Source organism: Macrosteles quadrilineatus, unplaced genomic scaffold, assembly GCF_028750875.1.
Source record: "Macrosteles quadrilineatus isolate MER2022 unplaced genomic scaffold, UCM_ALF_1.0 Scaffold_2__2_contigs__length_208266976, whole genome shotgun sequence".
Lineage (NCBI taxonomy): Eukaryota > Metazoa > Arthropoda > Insecta > Hemiptera > Cicadellidae > Macrosteles > Macrosteles quadrilineatus.
The window spans coordinates 28,065,961-28,085,074 of NW_026542595.1; the positions used below are offsets into that span (position 1 = coordinate 28,065,961).

At 33.3% G+C, this 19,114-nt stretch overlaps 1 protein-coding gene across 2 annotated transcripts in view; it reads left to right on the plus strand.

The window, feature by feature from the left end:
* Nucleotides 1–19,114, plus strand: part of LOC128985540 (mitoferrin-1) — a 71,090-nt gene that overhangs the window by 37,508 nt on the left and 14,468 nt on the right. For both annotated transcript variants that reach the window (XM_054405129.1, XM_054405128.1), the window contains exons 3-4: nucleotides 7,998–8,054; nucleotides 14,262–14,401. In XM_054405129.1, the coding sequence (XP_054261104.1) occupies nucleotides 7,998–8,054; nucleotides 14,262–14,401 (197 nt within the window). The remainder of the gene's footprint in view (nucleotides 1–7,997; nucleotides 8,055–14,261; nucleotides 14,402–19,114) is intronic.

Here is a 19,114-nt window from a genome sequence, read left to right on the forward strand (position 1 = left end):
GGGTTTTTTCTTCATTAAGCAAAAATCCAGTTAGCATTAAATAAATTTGATGCTATTAACTTTGTTTCATGGACAAGATTTTTAGTTCGGTTAGGTTGGGGTTTACATGAAAAAATGTTGTATCGTCAGCAAAAAGAATAGTTTGACTCTTTACTGCCAATGGAAGGTCATTAAAATAAATTAAGAATAAAAGTGGACCAAGGACTGAGCCTTGGGGAACGCCCCATTTTACATTCTTTTCTTGTGACGTATTACCGTTAATACTTTCTATTTTTTACAATTGTTTAGGTAAGATGAAAAGAATTGTAGAGATGGCCCTCGAAACCCATAATTTTGTAATTTGTTTATAAGAATTTTAAAATCAACACAATCAAACGCCTTTAGTGCGGTAAAGGTAAAGGTAATAAATGTAAAGGCAATAAAAGGTAAAGGTAGCTGGTAGCTGTAAGCTGAAATTCTCCTTATTAAAAGAAAAAAAAAAAAAAATATAGTGACATTATACTCAACTTTTACTGCACAATATATTTTTGTAAATAACTTTTAATAATAAATTTATGCCATCAAATGTTTTAAAATGTAAAAGTTAAATTATAAATATCTGCCTCATCTTTGGATACATAGCCACCAAAGTTTAATTTTTTTAGTTTTAAAGTTTTTGATTACCCCAGTGATTGGTATTTTATTAAAAATCCCACTAATACAGATTTTAATCTAACTGTATTTAAAAGAAAAAAAAACACTGAACAGCTATAAAAATAAACTGAATACCGTATGTTATTCCACTGATGAACTGTGGTACGAGAGAGGGTGGCAATGTTGAACACTCCACAAACTAACCTTTGTCTTGTTGTTGTTTCACTTACTTAGTTAAAATCAGTATTATGCTGTGTAACTTTTCTTGTGATAATGTATTAGTTTATTTAATGTTAAAAATCCAAATTTTCCTACTCCAATAAACTATGACCCTCAAACAGGCAAAAAAATATTGAGGGGGGAGACACTTTGAATTTTGCAACTATCTTAGACAGATTTCCCAACTATATTACTTTAATTTCCCAAATATATTACTCAAATTTCCCTACTATATTTTATCAGATTCTTTTCTAACATTTTAGAAGCACATTTGACCTTTAAAGACTCTTTTTATAGCTAAAATACTCAAATAACAAGAAATGAAGGTGTCTCACATATTATTGAGTTATGACTGTCACTACATTGTACTAATAAATAAATAATACAAGTTTATAGCCTCTTTAAATTGATTTTTAATAAACGCTTAGCAGATACTAATTTAGAAAGACATTTCCCTAAAAAAGCAAAAATTCCCAACTTTTACACTTTTCAAAGATAGGGGGGGAGGGGGTTGGCTGCCCCCTTATCCCCCTTGGCAAGGCCCCTGCCCCCAAAATTTGCGGTCCCCAAAAGTTATTTACTATGGACCAAAGTCGTCTAGTTTACTCACTCCTGGAGCCAGTACTTAAAAGTAATTTAATGAAAAGAAAGTGAAAGAATTCTGCTGTGAAGTAAAAACAATTTTTAGGAAATCGTTCAAGCATTATTGTGCAGATTATGTTAAGCAAATCAAATCATGGTAGAAGAAACAGATGCTACTATTTGCATTGTTTGAATGGCAGCTCTGTACAAGTGGCCTTACAAGGTCATGGGCTTGTGATTCAGCATTACTAGCTACTTTTTACCAGACTATGGTTGTGGTTCTAATTCTTATCTTTCTTCATTGTGTATTTCTTATCATGACCTCTTATTAGGTTTTGATAAACATTGATCTATTGCAAGTAAGGAAGAAATATCCCCTTATCTTATCTTCGTCATTGCCTGTAATACAAAAATAATTGATTTTAGGTGTTAAAATTAGTTAGGTTGTAAAATATAAAAAATAATACGTTCTTGTTACAAAATATAACATTATAAAACTTAAAAGAGTTAAATTTAAAATTACAGTAGAACGTCAATTATCTGAATTAATTAGGACCGGACCCCATATAGATTTATTTATATATCCATATATAAATCCCAAAGTAACCCTGAACTTTTGAGAAAACTGCAAGTCACACCCACATAAACCATATACTTAAAATGTTCGTCATGACGAGAAACCTTGCGCATTACGATCCATTATTTCATAAATTGCCCTTTAAGGTCGTAATTCCTTTCTAAAGGGAACTTTCCATAAAGCTAATGTTAAAAATCAGTAGTTATGATAGGAGAGGATTTTATGGAGAATTAATATTAAATTGAAAATTTACAGATACGTGTGAGTGTGATGGTATTTTTGAGTTGAGGGGTACATGAGAGAGTGAGAGAGAATGAGTGATTTGAGGGGGGCACGCTTACGTCGAGTCGGCCGGCATAATCAGTAATCACACATCGCGATGGTTTCTGTCTGTAAATACTTTGTAAATATAATGGGTTTTTGTTTTGTGTTCGGTAAACACTTTATGTATTCATTATAACGAATTGTACTAAGAGGATTGACCCGATGATGTGACTGTCTTCACGAAACCGGTCGTCATCTAACATCACCAAAGGATATTTAACAAGGTAACTGTTTAAATTTTATTATTAAAATCTTCAATATCCAGTAGTAGGAAAATGAAATCTGGTAAAATTATTCTTAAAATTTGTTCTGAATTTCAACAAATAAATCAATGTTTATGCAAAGACCCAGAATTCGATTCCATATTGAAGAATTAAATAGAAGTACCGTAGTATACATAATATAACATCAAACAAAAACAGGGTTGGTACAGTCAGGGAAAACCTGGAAAAGTCAGGGAATTTTGTTGGTCTGGAAAAGTCAGGGATTTTTGCAAAAAATCTGGAATTTCTCTTGAAAGACTACATTTTTTACAGATATGCTACATTTTGCATCTATGTCTCAATACTTGGTCAAAAACATCAATGTTTGACGAAAACATCGATGTAACAAAAACATCGTGAACCTACCATAGATATAAAAAAACATCGAACATCGACAGACATTCTATTATCACCCTCTGATTAGTGATTACTGGCTTTGAACGCACCGAGCTAGTTAGTACCGTGATGGGGCTTTTTAAATAAATGATCCTGGCTAATGAAACAGCTGATCTTAGTTAGTAACAAAGCTACACAGATCATCTCACACCATCATTCTACACTCATCCTTCACTCATATTTGGGTTAAAATACGCACCTAAGTGGCGTCCCCATCTTAATGATTGATAATTGATAATTGATGCGCGGAAGGATAGGCCTACATTCATCGTTTCATTTTCAATACGATACTGAATACAATTCCTCATTGAATTTATACCAATACTGATTCAACCTATAATAAACTAAAAAAAAAACTGCACTTGTAGGAGTTTATAAAAAAGTATTCATCCTGTTAGTTGAAACATTTAATAGTTTAATTTGGTACTACTTTTTGTCTCCGGTACAAGCATAGTAATTATTTTTCCAATATCACATGTTTCTTCCGATGTAAACCGATGATATCGCAAGCAAAGTATCGATATATATCAGTATCAGAAGCACCGTATCGTCTATCTGCCAGTGTCAAGTCAAGGCCAAGTAGAACATAAAGTGTGAGGTTAAGTTAGTTGGTACTCTTACTTTTCCAGATTCCAGATGTTTTATTCTTTTCTTATTGGTTTTATGAGTAAACTATTTAGGCCTACATTTTTTCTAATAATTCTTGATTCTGACTATTCGATATCGTCTTACGGTATACCTGGAAAAAGTATAATATCAGTCTGGAAAACCTGGGAAAGTCAGGGAATTTCATTTTCCAAAATCAGTACCAACCCTGAAAAAGTCAATTGTGTTTCTTGAACATATGATTTGATAACCTGCCGAATTAAACAGTCTACTAATTAAATTTTCAAAGCTTTTGTTCCAATTTAAATTTTAATCAACATACAAACCGAGATATTTTGCATTATCGTCATCAGCTAAATTTTTGGTCTCCAAACTCTCTTGCTTGAGCAGTACAAAACTTTACCAATTGGGGTTTATCTCGATTCATTTTTAGACTGTTAATGTTGAACAACTGATCCAGTTACGATATGACTTGTTTAACTTTGAGCGATAATTCTGAATCATTTTTACATTTGACAACTGCAGTTTTATCGCCGATAATAAAATAAGGTTGTTAGAGACATTTTCAGGCAAGTAATTTATATACAAAATAAAGAGTTGAGGTCCAAGAATCGAGCCTTAAGGATCACCAACTGTAATCTTTTCCCATTCTGATATTGATTTTTCATTATTTTTAAAAATTACTGTTCTTTGAAAACGATTCGTTAATTGTGAAGTCAACCATGAAACAGATTCGTTTGAAAAGTTATAAATATTTAGCTTTTTTAAAAGGATATCATGGTTGAAACAGTCAAAATTTAAAGAATCCTTAGGACAGTTGACATTTTAAAATAGGCCTAATATTGTCTGTGGTATTGAACAAGTGCTCAAATTGTTCACTATTCATGATTGAATTTAACATAATCTGTTATGTCAGAAAATATTTATATGAGAACTAACAGATTATCTCCAAGAAGAGTTAAGTGTATCAGCTGGGTCAAAGGTTATCAGTTAATATAAGGTTACCATTAATTCCTTGCCACGAACTGCTACCATTATTCATATTCAATCTCGTATTTCCTGGCTCCATTTGGTCTGGTAATGAAATAACAAATCATGCACATTTTAATTAAACTATAGCCTAGTTGTGAAAGTTGCTATCAAATTCATCCCTTTATCTTGCAGGTTCGAACCAAAGCCACAAAGAACTTTTTTTAGAAAATGTTTATCCAAATTTTTAGAATTATTGTGCACCCCCACAAGTTGTTTTATTGATAGATCCAACTATCTTATAAATGCCTGTAGCCTGCCAATAAATTCCTCCTCGGGAAGGTGACTCCCTCTTAGGCCTACCATACACAATACACATTCCATCCTGGCCTCAAAATTGTCGTAGTTGATGTGAGCCACCGACAGATTGTGCTGATTTAAATTACTTATTTCTGTTGAATACAAAAACTATTTTTGCAAGTCAAACTAATGGAATGACATTGTGAGCTATAGCAACTGTTATGACCCATCAACTTGGTCAGAAAAAAATATTAAAATACCCCCGCCGCAGCAAACCTGCAGACTAGGCGAATTTCCATTTGCCTGATTGGATTTACACTAAAATGCCTCCTTCAAAATAACACATTTATTCCCTACTAGTGTACATGTTGCTCGAAATCGAGCAATTGCAAAGAAGTACAGTAGTTATTTACAAACAAATAACTTGTTTAAAAACTAATAACAGTCACAATTTCCCATGATTTTAAAAGAGTCGACTAAAAGATTATTAACTAATGGGAATACTCACAATTTACATAACAGTCCTATTCAAGTTTAAAGGGTTAATTTTAACAATCAAACTGCCCATGGACGGGAAAAGGTAAGCTTACAATTTAAGTCAACGTAAAAAGGCTGTCAGCTTTATAATGTACCATGTACCTAAAAAATTATTTAGCCAATTTGTAGATAATAACATGTAGGCTACTTTAAACTCTACAGGACAGAGTTAGGCAAAAACTGGCAGAACTCTGAAATGGTGTTATTTACCATAGGCATACTCATATGCCAAATCCTTAAAATTAAAATTCAATAATTAATAACTTATATTATTAACCAACATCCAAAACTATACACATTTTTAATACAACATAGATAATTTACACATTGACTGTTTACAATTAACATATGTTCTTCTTCTCACTTTTAATTTTTGTTTCGCAACGGGAAAAATCTGTTTCATAATCATTGAAATAGATTTATAATAAACTAGCTGTAACCCACGGGCTTTGCCCCGTTTAACTTCTTAATTTTCAAGATGATCTCGTTCGCATGGCTCAATCACGTCCTGGTTGAAGTTCGTTCGCTATGCTCACTCACCTTTAGGTTGGAGCTCATTCGCTACGCTCACTCACCTTTAGGTTGGAGCTCATTCGCTACGCTCACTCACCTTTAGGTTGGAGCTCGTTCGCTGCGCTCACTTGCCTTCAGGTTAGCTCGTTCGCTACGCTAACTCGCCTCCAGGTTGAAGTTCGTTCGCTACGCTCACTCACCTTTTGGTTGCAAATTAGCTGTTGTCATAAATGTAAAAGAAATAATAGTGCTGCACCCTGTTGGTAATCCTTGTAACTTTAATGCTATTGAACATCATAGAACAGAACCAACTTGTTTAATTGAAACAGCTGTTAAGATTCATTAATTCCATTTCTCATAAGGTTAACATGGGAAACTCCAGAGCCACTGGGGCGGAGCCGATTGGACGGGATCACGAAATCGATGGTGTATAAACCTATTCCATGAAATTCTACACGTATGTACCAAGTTTCGTGGCAATCGGTTCAGCGGTGTCTGAGTTTATCACTGCCAAACATATATATATATAATCCTCTTTTATACTTATAGATAATCATCATAAAGTTTAAGATTAAATAAACCTACCACATAGTTGTTTTATTTTTTTGAATCAGCTGTCTGAAATTGTGAAATAGGCATTTGACAGTTCAGGTTGTTAACATTTAAATGTCAAAGCAAATTTAAACATTCTGATTTTTCACATGCTTCCATGGAGACCAATTATTAATATTTAATTTTTGACAACAGCTGGAGTTTCAAAACAATGTTTGTTTCCCATGTTAATCTTATGGAGAAATAAGAAAATTTAAGGGCCCCAGGGCCTCACTCTCTAATTATTTCCCTAAAAAGAAAGTTTCCTGCACAAGTTCTTGTTACGCTTTTTCCAATGACACCAAAAACATCTCAATCGGTTCAGTAGTTTCGGGGGAGTAATTGTCACAAAAATCCTGCTTGCGTATTAAATAAGTATATAGATTTAAATAGAATTACAGTAGTTTAACGAGTACTTAGGTTTGCTGCAACAGGGAGGGTAAAAAAGTGTTTTTTGTCGTAAAATGTAAATATTTTAGTAAGAAATTAATGTATTTTCAAAATTTGATCAAAATATGTTCTTAAACAAGCAAACTACAACAGTTGACTTATTCTCCATAAGAAAAACATGGGAATTTATAATGTACAATTTTTTGGAATTTTCTCCGTAACCATTAGGCGCATAACGCTTCAATATAGGCTACTAAATTTTTTTTTCAAGCTTTACAAAATGGTTCGGAAAGAAATTGTGAAATTTTGTGTTTTTAGGGTCAAAAATGGGAAAACCCTATTTTTACCCCGTAAAACCCCCCATAAACCCCCGTTCCCATAGTCCGATCATGCTGGTTCGCGAACTCGTTAGAATAAATGTAGGTTTACTCGTTTATACCAAATTTAATCAAAATCGGATCGTTTTTGCTCAAGTTATCGTGCGAACGGACATATATATATATAAATGTATATATATTTGAATTTTGAGGGGATGGTGTTTTTAGCCTCTAGGGACCTCAAAACGAGGGTCAAAAATGGGAAAACCCTATTTTTACCCCGTAAAACCCCCCAAAAACCCCCGTTCCCATAGTCCGATCATGCTGGTTCGCGAACTTGTTAGAATAAATGTAGGTTTACACGTTTATACCAAATTTAATCAAAATCGGTTCGTTTTTGCTCAAATTATCGTGCTAACGGACATATATATATAAATGTATATATATTTGAATTTTGAAGGGATGGTGTTTTTAGCCTCTAGGGACCTCAAGACGAAAAAGTAAATCGGTCCTGGGTTCAGGTCTTACGCTGAGTACTACGGTAATAGCTTATTCCCTATAAGGGAAATTCGCTAAAATGGGGTTGAAAATAGATTTGGAAACACTAGCACATTCTGTGACTGGCTCACACAACTTTTTTCTTGTTTCATATAAAAAAGGTGACAGCTTGTCCATATAGATGGGATATCTACTTCAATATCCAATAGTCCTTAGTTAAGAGTTTATTTCCAAGTACCTGTCTTGACTTTATATTTGCCTAACCAAGAACTGTTGTTTCAGGTGTATCAGGATGTGTTGCCACCGTTTTACATGATAGTATTATGACCCCAGCTGACGGTTAGTAAATTTATAACTATTAATATTAGTTAATAGATTTAAAGCCATGTTTACACGAGACCAGTAGAGCAGGCAGACTACTTGACTCAGGTAACCTGAAATACATTAGAGGCAAGTAAAACCCTGCCTGCTCTACTGGCTTAGATAAATGATTGAACTTTGTTCATGAACTCTTGTTCTAGTTTTTCTTTGTAATCTCGATATTATAAATATAAAAGAACTTTTTTAAAGTTCATACAGAGTGTCTAAGAATTCTATATCCATCTGAATTTTTTTATTGAAAATCTGTTTATATAGCCTAGGCTATTTTTAAACTGAACGTTTAAATATCTAAATGTCTGTATGTATGAAAAAAGATATTTTAATCTTATAATGTAAAGACATTTATTTACTTTAGATCTTTTAAACCAATCCAAATATTGAATGCGTTCATCTTGATTTGACATCCTATTTAAAAATTTTCTTATATCAATATTAGACTAACTTGCAAGAACTACCACTTCTAAAAAACAATTTTTCCAGGCAGGATTGTGAAAATGTGTTTGTATGGTAACGATTTAAAGTTTAGTATCAATAGTATTATAAGAAAATTATATGGGTCATATGGGAGTCTCAAAACAAGGTGTACATCTAAATCAATGTGGTAACACTTATTTACACAAAACAGTACCGTCAAGTGAAATAAACGTCCTAAATTTTCTTCACAAAGCTGTAATAGTTAGTTTTTATTTTTATACTATTTTATGTAATCAGGGATATCCAGACTTTTCAAGTTAATTTTGCAAATCTCTTGCCAACAAATTTGATTCAGTTAAGTACGAAGGTGTAGGTATAGGATGCTGATAGAAGTGAAGTGAACAAGAATTTAATAATATGTAGAACCGTAAGAATGGATTCGAGAATCCAGATTGTGGATCAAAGGAGCAGATGGATATTTAGCCGACTCCTTTATTCTAAGGCTGACAATAAAGTAAAAATAACCTACTTGCATGGTGCTTGTGTTGTGAGAATGGTAATTTAGTGATTTTTTTATGATCTTTGCCAAAGTGTTGGTGGCTTGGAATGGTTGCAGGTTTTCTACCTACCAGACTTAAATTGTGTTAGTTTTGCTTTGCATTTGTACTACCCCCAATCATTGTAGACCTCGATAAGAAGCCTTACTTGATAATTCACAGGAAAGACTTGATATTGAGGTTCTACTGTAATTTTTAAAATTTAGAATATTTGTATGTCTGACTTTTAAAGATCATTTTCAAAACATGATCCATCATTGACATTATCCATTATTCTTCTTGGATTTATTCAGGATTTACATTCTTACACAAATTCTCCTCTTTTTCACTTAATACAAAACGAGAACCCTATATTTGTCATGGTTAGCTGAGGACATGTGAACACGAGAACTCAAGTAATTTTGGTCCCATTTTGATTAAATTTTGTGTAAATGTGAAGGGCTAAATAAACTTGAATGAGTTCGCGAACCAGCAAGATAGGGTAATTATTACCCTATCTTGCTGGTTCTATTACCGGGTAATAGAAAGGAAATGTTAGTTTCAACATTTTTCAAAAATTGGGGGGTAAAATTTTTTTTATTTTTAAAACATGAAAATGCTCAATTTTTATAGCAAAGCTTTACATGGAAAATCTTTTTTAAACTACATTTGAAATTTCCATGTTATTTTTATGGAGTAAAAGAAAACCGTTGTAGTTGGCTTGTTTATGGATATATGGATCAAATTAGGTAAATTTATTTATTTCATTCTATACTATCGACATTAAAAAAAAAAACCTTTCCTTTCATATAGTAGCAAACGTAAGTAGGTACTCGTTAAACCTAATGTTTTATAATCAGGCAATAAATCTGACATGTTTAGGTATGAATTTTAGTTAACCTCCAATCAGACAAGTGGAAATCCGCTTAGTCTGGAGGTTTGCTAGGGTGGGGGTATTTTTTTAGTTTTTTATATATTTATACTCATCAGGCATTGCTGCGATTTCATGAAAGTTAACCATTCCATATAATTTAAAACACAAATGTCCTGTGTTTCCACAATATCCTACAAAAATTCTTATACACTGAACTTTTAAAAACTAGGGTCAACCATAGGTTGATACATCTACGGTTACAGAATCTTTATATTAAAAATATAGATTTTTCTTTTCAGAGTCGGTTTGGCTCATCAACAAAATAATTTTGGTCTAAAATTAAAGGCACGCCTATATTTGCCATCTAGCATCGGAATTAATTAATTTGACATAGGTACAGGGTGAATAAAAAGTCAAGACCCCCCCCCCCCCTTTAATATTTTTCCAAGTAAATATACAGAGATATCCTTTTGGTGGTCGAGCAATCTTAGCAGGAAGTTTCATTTTATCATTTTGAAATTTTTGAGTGCCCCCCCAAAAGGGGGGATTTGGGGGGCAACTCAAATATTTTAAACGTAAACCCCCTTCAAGTGACACATCATTTTGAAGTGTTTACAAAAACTTAAAGAATGGTGAAAACTAGAGGTCGCTATCTCTCCTCTATCCAAAATGGTAGCCCGTCAAATGTTGTGGAAAATCAACGGTAAAATTGTTAATATTGGCTGCCATTTTGGATAGAGAAGAGATAGCGAGCTCTGGTTTTCACCATTCTTTAAGTTTTTGTAAACACTTCAAAATGAGGTGTCACTTGAAGGGGGTTTATATTTAAAATTTTTGAGTGTCCCCCAAAAGGGGGGATTCGGGGGAAAACTAAAAATGTTTCAATAGAAACCCCTATCAAGTGACACCTCATGTTGAAGTGTTTAAACAAACTTAAAGAATGGTGAAAACCAGAGCTCGCTATCTCTTCTCTATCCAAAATTGCAGCCAATATTAACAATTTTACCATTGATTTTTCACAACATTTGACGGGCTACCATTCTGGATAGAGGAGAGATAGTGACCTCTAGTTTTCACCATTCTTTAAGTTTTTATAAACACTTCAAAATGAGGTGTCACTTGAAGGGGGTTTACATTTAAAATATTTGAGTTGCCCCCCAAATCCCCCCTTTTGGGGGGACACTCAAAAATTTCAAAATGATCAAATGAAACTTCCTGCTAAGATTGCTCGACCACCAAAAGGATATCTCTGTATACTTACTTGGAAAAATATTAGAGGGGGGGGTCTTGACTTTTTATTCACCCTGTATATTTCGAGTCATGCACAAAAGCACCTTACTCCCTGTACATTTCCTATGGGAGTTAAATTTAGTTTTTCTTTTCCGAGCCTGTTTAGGACCTCTACCTTGCATGCACAGATTTGCTATTAAGCGGTGATGATTTCATTTATTTACTATATTACTCAATCAAAAACCATAAATTTGATTTTTTTGAATACTTAGGTACCTAAAGCTTGCTTCTGAATCACAAACAACTCAAATTGTTCCAAAAATTGAGTTATGTACTATCAATTGATAGTTAAATGATTTTGCTCATAACCTCAACATAAACCGTTGAAATTAACGAGTTTCTCCTAGTCTTACTTATTTCTCAAATCAATGACACCAATCAAAAATAATTAAACTAACCTACTACATGGTTATATAGTTTATATATCCAGCTGTTGCCTTAATTGATAGTTAATCAAAAGTATTTGTCTGTTATAATGTAAACAATTTTTTTCTCCATAATGATAACATGGGAACTTTAAAGACCAATGAGGCAGAGCCCTGAGGAGTTTTCCTAAATTTTATTTCACACAAAAAGTTTCATCACAATCGGATGGCCGGTTTGGTAACGCATAAATGACAAAAATAACAAACAATCACACATTGGACTTTATACAGTATCGATAGATATAAAAGATCAAATGCAAAATTTGCTCAAGTAACCATAGCGAGTTGCGTGAGTACTTGGTATTATTTTTATCTTGAATACCGGTTGGTGTTTTAAGTAGTTACATTTATTGTAGAACAAAGTTTAGTGTTGCATTCAGATCATGGTCTTACAAAGTCTTAAAAGGTAACATTGTATATTAGTTTCATTAAATCAGAATATTTCAGGTAAAGAACAAACTAAGCGAATAATTTGAGCTTAATTTCTATCAATTTTTTAAAAACTAAAACGTCAAACGGTCATTAGATTTCATTGTAATAAACAATTTTTATCAATATTAGAGAATAAACCTTATGAATTGTAAAAAAAATGTTAAATCACATATTTTAAAAATGCTATTACTCTGTATAATATGTGTGTTAATACCAATAAATGTCAACAAAAGTAACAGTACAACCCCACTAATCCGTCTCCTATGGGACCGGATCATGGTTGGAACAGTGAACAGGACGTATTATCCGAGGAGCGTATTAAATGACCAGATAAATTGATTAAGCGACATTTATTGATTGCACACTTGTGAAAAACCAAGTGAAAGATAATGGTAATGTCCCTATGACCGTGGGAGACGTTTAATTTTTCCAGGATCGTAGGAGACGATGATGATGTTCCTCCTGTGAGCGTGGGAGTTGTTTAATATTTTTCTACTATTGCAGAGGATGACTATACATTTTTCTATGATCACGAAATATGATGATTTTCCGTGATCATGTAAAACGGTTATGATGTTTCTGTGATCGCAGTAAAAGTTAAAGATGTTTCTGTCAACCTAGGGGGATAAATATGATTTTTGAGGTGATAGTGGGAGACAGGAATGTTTTAAGAGGTTGGCGGCCTCTTTTAACCTTGCATTTGCCCGTCCACATAGACTAACTGCCCGTGTGTGGAACGTATCCAGCAAAGCAAGGGGTGAGCTGGTACAGTACAAAGGTGAACTCTACTGATAAATTTTAGTGGAAGTGAACAGGATCCGAACCCACGACATCGCTGCCTTGGGCCCGAAGTCCGTGACGCTACAGACTGAGCCACCGACTCACCAAATTATCTCCACATGGCAGTGGCAAATAGTCAACAATATTACTGCCACAATAACATTGTCACAAACAGGCGATAGCACGGTCAGCGAGGAGTCGGGACTAGCTATGGTTGGATTAAACAAAGCAGTAAGAATTTCATGAGAAAGCTAAAACTTTATTTGGTAGAGAAAGATTTTTAATCCTTGAAAGAGTACTTCTCCACCTCCCCTCTTAGTGTTAGTCATAATTGAGTTTTGATTATTTTCATTTACCGGTACTGGTTCTTAGATTTTAATGTTAATGTACGTGTCTGAGATGTATGTACATAATTAATTTAAGATTAGTTGACGCCATTCAGTGGAAAAAACTGTACTTTATGAATAAAGCACATTTGATTTTATTTGATTAGTGGGGTTCTACTGTAGTAAACTTGGACTTTATCTTTATAGTAACAATAAATTAAATTATTTCAAAGTATTAAAATTGTTGATACTGTAAGACAGTTTAAAATTACAGGATAGATGTTTAAAAACCTGGATATTTATAAGTATGACACTAATACATTATTATTTTAGTTGATCCTGATAATAGATTAACTGTATGGCATCATAGAATACTGAGTAGTAAATCTGTCAATGTGACAATTTCCAGTACGCATATTTTCTCATATCTTGTGTGCGACTAAACCTTTCCTGTCAACAACTGATTAGATAGGTTTCCAACTACAGTTATTGTGATAATATGCGCTAATCAATTCTTTTAAATTATCTATTTCATGAATAAATTGAAAAAAAAACCCATGAACCCTATACTGTATCCTGTGTATGTGTTCTTTCCACAAATGGTTTGATTAATGAATGTTTTGCAGAGTAAATTGGACATGCAGAGAGGTATATCCTTACTAGTAGGAAGGGAATGTTAATGGATTAAAATCAGTTTGTGATTCCAATTTGGCCCAGAACTAAATGTTGTTAATATCATAAATTTCAAGATTTTTAAAAGCAGTTTGAAATACCACCGTTTTTCAAACACACCTATTACAAATTCACTATCAAAATTATAGTTTTTCCCTAGGAATTGTCAATATTGAATTTAATTTGGACATTTTTGTAAACATAATTGAACATTCACTTTTTGGAAATGCAGTTTTCCAATAAAGCAGAAAAAACCTCAAACTATTTTAAAATAATAATTTATAATATAGTTTTATTTTGTACGAGAATATATAATTTTAAACTATTAATGATAAACAACAAATTATAAAATTGATAAAAATTGTTGGCTGCAGTGTTAAATATTAGCTTAATAATAACTTTTTGGGGTGTTGCAGTGGTGAAGCAAAGAATTCAAATGTACAACAGTCCCTACAAGAGCCTCATGGAGTGTATTGTCAGGGTATACAGGTCTGAAGGTATCAGTGCATTCTACCGCTCCTTCACCACACAACTAGCTATGAACTTACCTTTCCAGGTAATCAGTAGATCGATTTTGATAATTAGATAATAAGTTAGTCCCAAGCAGCGACCACAGAATTAAAATAGACTGGCTATGCCATAAGCCTTTACATTGCGGGAATTGAAGCCATGTCAGCCATCTTGGATATGTATAGAAACGTCGAGCGGGCCTAGAGATGTGTAAAATGATCAGTGCTCCCTTTTCATTTACACTGTTGTTTTATTACCTTAGCATGCTGAAAATGCTTTGAAACTGTACTTACTTGCTATAGATTAGTGTGGGATGCTAATGGTATTTTTATAATCAGAAAATTTAAATAGTTTGCTAATATAAAAATTGAATAAAATTCAAACTGTTGTATAAATTTTAATTGGTGACATCAAAGAGTTTGATTGCGAGGAAGTTTTTTGTTTTTAAGGCAGGTTTTGTTATGTAAGCGAGAGAAATGGAGCCAGAATACTATGTTTTCTGAAACTTATTTTTAGAAAAAAATAGCTATTGTAGTTTTGATGATACAACAGGTATAACACAAGCTTTGTAATGCGGTTCGCGGCTACTTAAACGCGCGCCCGGTCTCTACTTGCCGGGTCAACTCCTGTGTTTAGCCCAGTTTCGGGATTCCGAATTATATGCCCAGGAAGGCATTATATGTTTGTTGGTAACATTTTAAGTTTACCAACAGCATAATATCAATATTTATATCAATACTAGCTGGCCCGACAGACGTCGTCCTGTCCTAATGTGGTTTTATGTCAAATGCTCGTTAATTTTCAAGGTGAGCTCGTTCGCATGGCTCAATCACGTCCTGGTTGAAGTTCGTTCGCTACGCTCACTCACCTTTAGGTTGGAGCTCGTTTTCTGCGCTCACTCACCTTCAGGTTAGCTCGTTCGCTACGCTAACACGCCTCCAGGTTGAAGTTTGTTCGTTACGCTCACTCACCTTTTGGTTGTAAAATAGCTGTTGTCATAAATTAAAAACAAATTATAGTGCTGCACCCTGTTGGTAAACCTTTTAACTTTTTAATGCTATTGAACATCAAAGAATCAAATTGCTTATTCGAACCAGCTGTTAAGATTCTTTAATTCCATTTAAATATGAGTACTCATAAGGTTAACATGGGAAACTCCAGAGCCACTGGGGCGGAGCCCTTTTGACGGATCTGCACCAAACTTCACACAAACCATCCTTGAATAATGCTTAATAATGCCTGAAAGTTTCATTACAATCTGTCAAGCGGTTTCGGAGTCCATAAAGGACAAACAAACAAACAAAGATACATTGGATTTTATATATTTAGATAGGTATTTATTTGCATAAAAATAATAACTAACTGTTTGTTATAAGGCCCATAAGGATTAAAATACAAACATAGTAAATCAAGAAAATCAGCTCAAATGTCAAATCAGAAAATCTGTGTATTATTATAAAATCGATTACTACATCAAATTGCTGGTATCCAAACAAAAATTAATAATGCTGAATTAAGGTGGTATCTAGAATATATATAGAGTATACAATATGGCTATGCCACAGTAGCAAATACATTTATTTATTTACAAAACCAAACAACCTCAAACATTCTAACGACAAGGAGCTTCATACAACCTCAAATATAATAGGCCTAATTAAAAACAGTAATATCAACAACAATAAGAATTTTGTATCTGTCAATTAACATTGTACCTTTAGTTAAATTCATGTTTAATGGCACCTCGAACAAATATCTCGATCACTGCGATTTACTGTTCCCATAAAAGTAATTGCTTTTGTAAGGTTGTTCCTGATTTTCTGTCTGTGATGTGTTTCATTGTAAATTTTTGTGTAGTGATTTATCCTGACTGTGAAGAATGTCTTACAAATTACATTGGTTAACAATAAAAAATGATTTTCAATAGAATCCTGATCCAAGAAATGATCATTTAGAAACAGGTTAAGGCCAATGCCTTGTTTTAAAACTTTAGACACCATTACGTCTACTACATTATTAGTTTTTAACGATGTGTCAGTGACAATAAAATAGTTTAGGAAATAGTAAAATAGATAGTAGAAATACAAAATAGTTAGGTGCGCGCACCGTACTGGGTGACTTATCACTGCGGCCGCCATGTTGGATAGGTGCGAAGCGTTGGAAACAGGCTTCACTCTACCGTTTGGCATGCCCGGTCTATCAATCAATCAATCAATAAAATCTTTATTCAGAACGTACAGATACATCGTACATGAATGCGTCATTATGTTATTTTTAAATAACATAAATATATTACATAAAGTTAAAAGATTTATATAACAGCAGTTTTTAGATAAAATAATACATTACTTAAAGTTAGATAAAATAAATAGTACATTACTTAAAGTTAAAAAAATCATCCAGTCTGTAAAAAGAATTTCCTATTAAAAATTGTTTCAGTTTCTTTTTAAATTTAATTGTGCTTTGCTCCTTCCTTATGCCATCTGGGAGTTGATGGATAAATTTAATGCCAATATACTGAGGACTTTGCTTATATTTTTCTTTTTTATGATTTTTAATTAATTTGAAATTTTGTTTATATCTAGTATTGTAATTATGGATATCCTGTTGTCGCAAAATATTTTGATTCATTATTTTTTACATAAAGAATTGTTTTATAGATATATAAACATGGAACTGTTAAAATTTCCAAATCTTTTAAATACTTTCTTAACACGTTGACTGCTAACGCCGACTCTAGTCGGCGTCGCTAGCACTTCAATGTGGCGCGCGCCGACAAAAGTCGGCACCAGACCAACAGAAATATATTGAGTCAATGTGAGCTTAGCCTCAGACGGAGACGTTATAATCGTTGCCAGCCTGCCAGCTTAGAATGCGAGCTTTACTTTGGTGTAGGTTGGTACTAAAATTTCCCGTAAAATCCTGTCTGGCAATGCTTTTGTCCCGGTTTCGGGGATTTTTTCTCTTCAACCCACATTACAAAGACACTGGATACGGATCCGTGCAGTGCTGCTACCTTTGGGTGTTTCAGTGAACTACATCCACTCTCGGGGTAACTAGGGGTGTGCGAGTAGTGGTTTTAGGATTCGAGTCGAGTCGAGTCGAGTCCTTAACAGATTTTTCGAGTTCGAGTATTTTCGAGCGAGTACTAACCGAGGTTTTTTTTCAGCTATGTGACATTGATAAACTTGTAATAGGCTGCTTAAACAAGCTATGATTTGTTAAGAATGTATATAAAGGCCTATGACTAAAAATATTAAAATTATGTACCTATCTAGCCTATAGTTGCCTCTATTATTATTTCTACCTTATATTACCCACTTTTTTGGTTTAAACAATGAAGCAGGTTCCTTCCATCATAGAATCATTCAACTGCTTAAATAAGTGCAATTTCAAATAAGGTTTGTGTTGACTTCTTTTTCTTAAACAGCCAAACTACGCTTGTCTTTCTTTTAGTAGTATTTACTCTAATTTTATTTGATTTATAACAATTTTGTATTCTTAGCTGTAGGCATCAAAAATTAAACAATAATCTACATAAGACAATATGTTTTAAAAAAATAAGCAGTGGTTTAGGTTAGTGATAAAATAAATTTATTAATCTTTGAAGAAACAAGTGAAACATAAAACAACACAAAAATGGTTAACGGTTAATGGTTAATGTTTACTTATGGTTAAGTAATAAATAAAACAAAATAATTAATGTAACAAAAGAGTAAAACATGAAATAAAACAACATTAGGTTGTAACAAAAAAAATATACTAAAATATGAATAACATTGTGGAAGGAAAGGAAATAATATATATAAATTAACCTAGCCTACCGCAAAACATACTTAATCGCTTATATTGTATTAGTCTTATTAAACAGTCTTATGAAAATACATATGCCCTGTCTCAGTTCATTAAATACAATTCAAATAAAACGATTAAGCTACTCAGTCTTTGCCTGTCATAAGTTATAATAGTTGTTACAGAGTTGCAGCATGGGGATCATCATCTGCTAGCAACATTGCAAATTACTCATCCTTTAAAAGAAAGTGCTACGAATATTATGCAGGACACACCACCTAGAACACTGTAGACCCCTATTCAATTAATCTAGCTCAAAATTTCCACTGTATTCTCATAATACATCCTAGAAACAGAAACCAACATCCTAGCAAAAAAATCCATTCCAACACTCCGGTCGCAACATTGTCATAATAAAAAAAATACTAATTCTAACCTAACCTAACTCATACAAAATATTAACACCCGACACAAAAATAATATAAACCTGTCACAACACAGGCTAAAAAAGTTTAGCAACGCCCCAACGTCCCCAACATACACAGGATCAGGATCTAAATACATTAATCTCCTACCAGACAAAATAAAACATATTTAAACTCTTTATCATAACACATTTGTAAAAACATTAAAAAATTACATTATAAACAGACCATACTACTCAACAAAGGGATACATACAAGCATACAAGAACACACCTACATCGAGCTAGCTGAAAGGCTGGAAAGAGGATGAAGAAGGAGAAACTATGATGACTCCCCCATCCGAAGATTGTGTCGAAGAAAGAAGAAGTAAAAGAAATTTCATTTAACAATTGTGGTGAAGGAAAACAAGTTCACTGACATGCTCTTGAGTTAAACTACGCCTACGCTCATTTACAATGTTTCCCGCACTCGAGAAAACCCGTTCACTCTGAACTTCCGTAGAAGGCACACCTAAATAAGTTTTTGCGATCGGCACCAAGTAG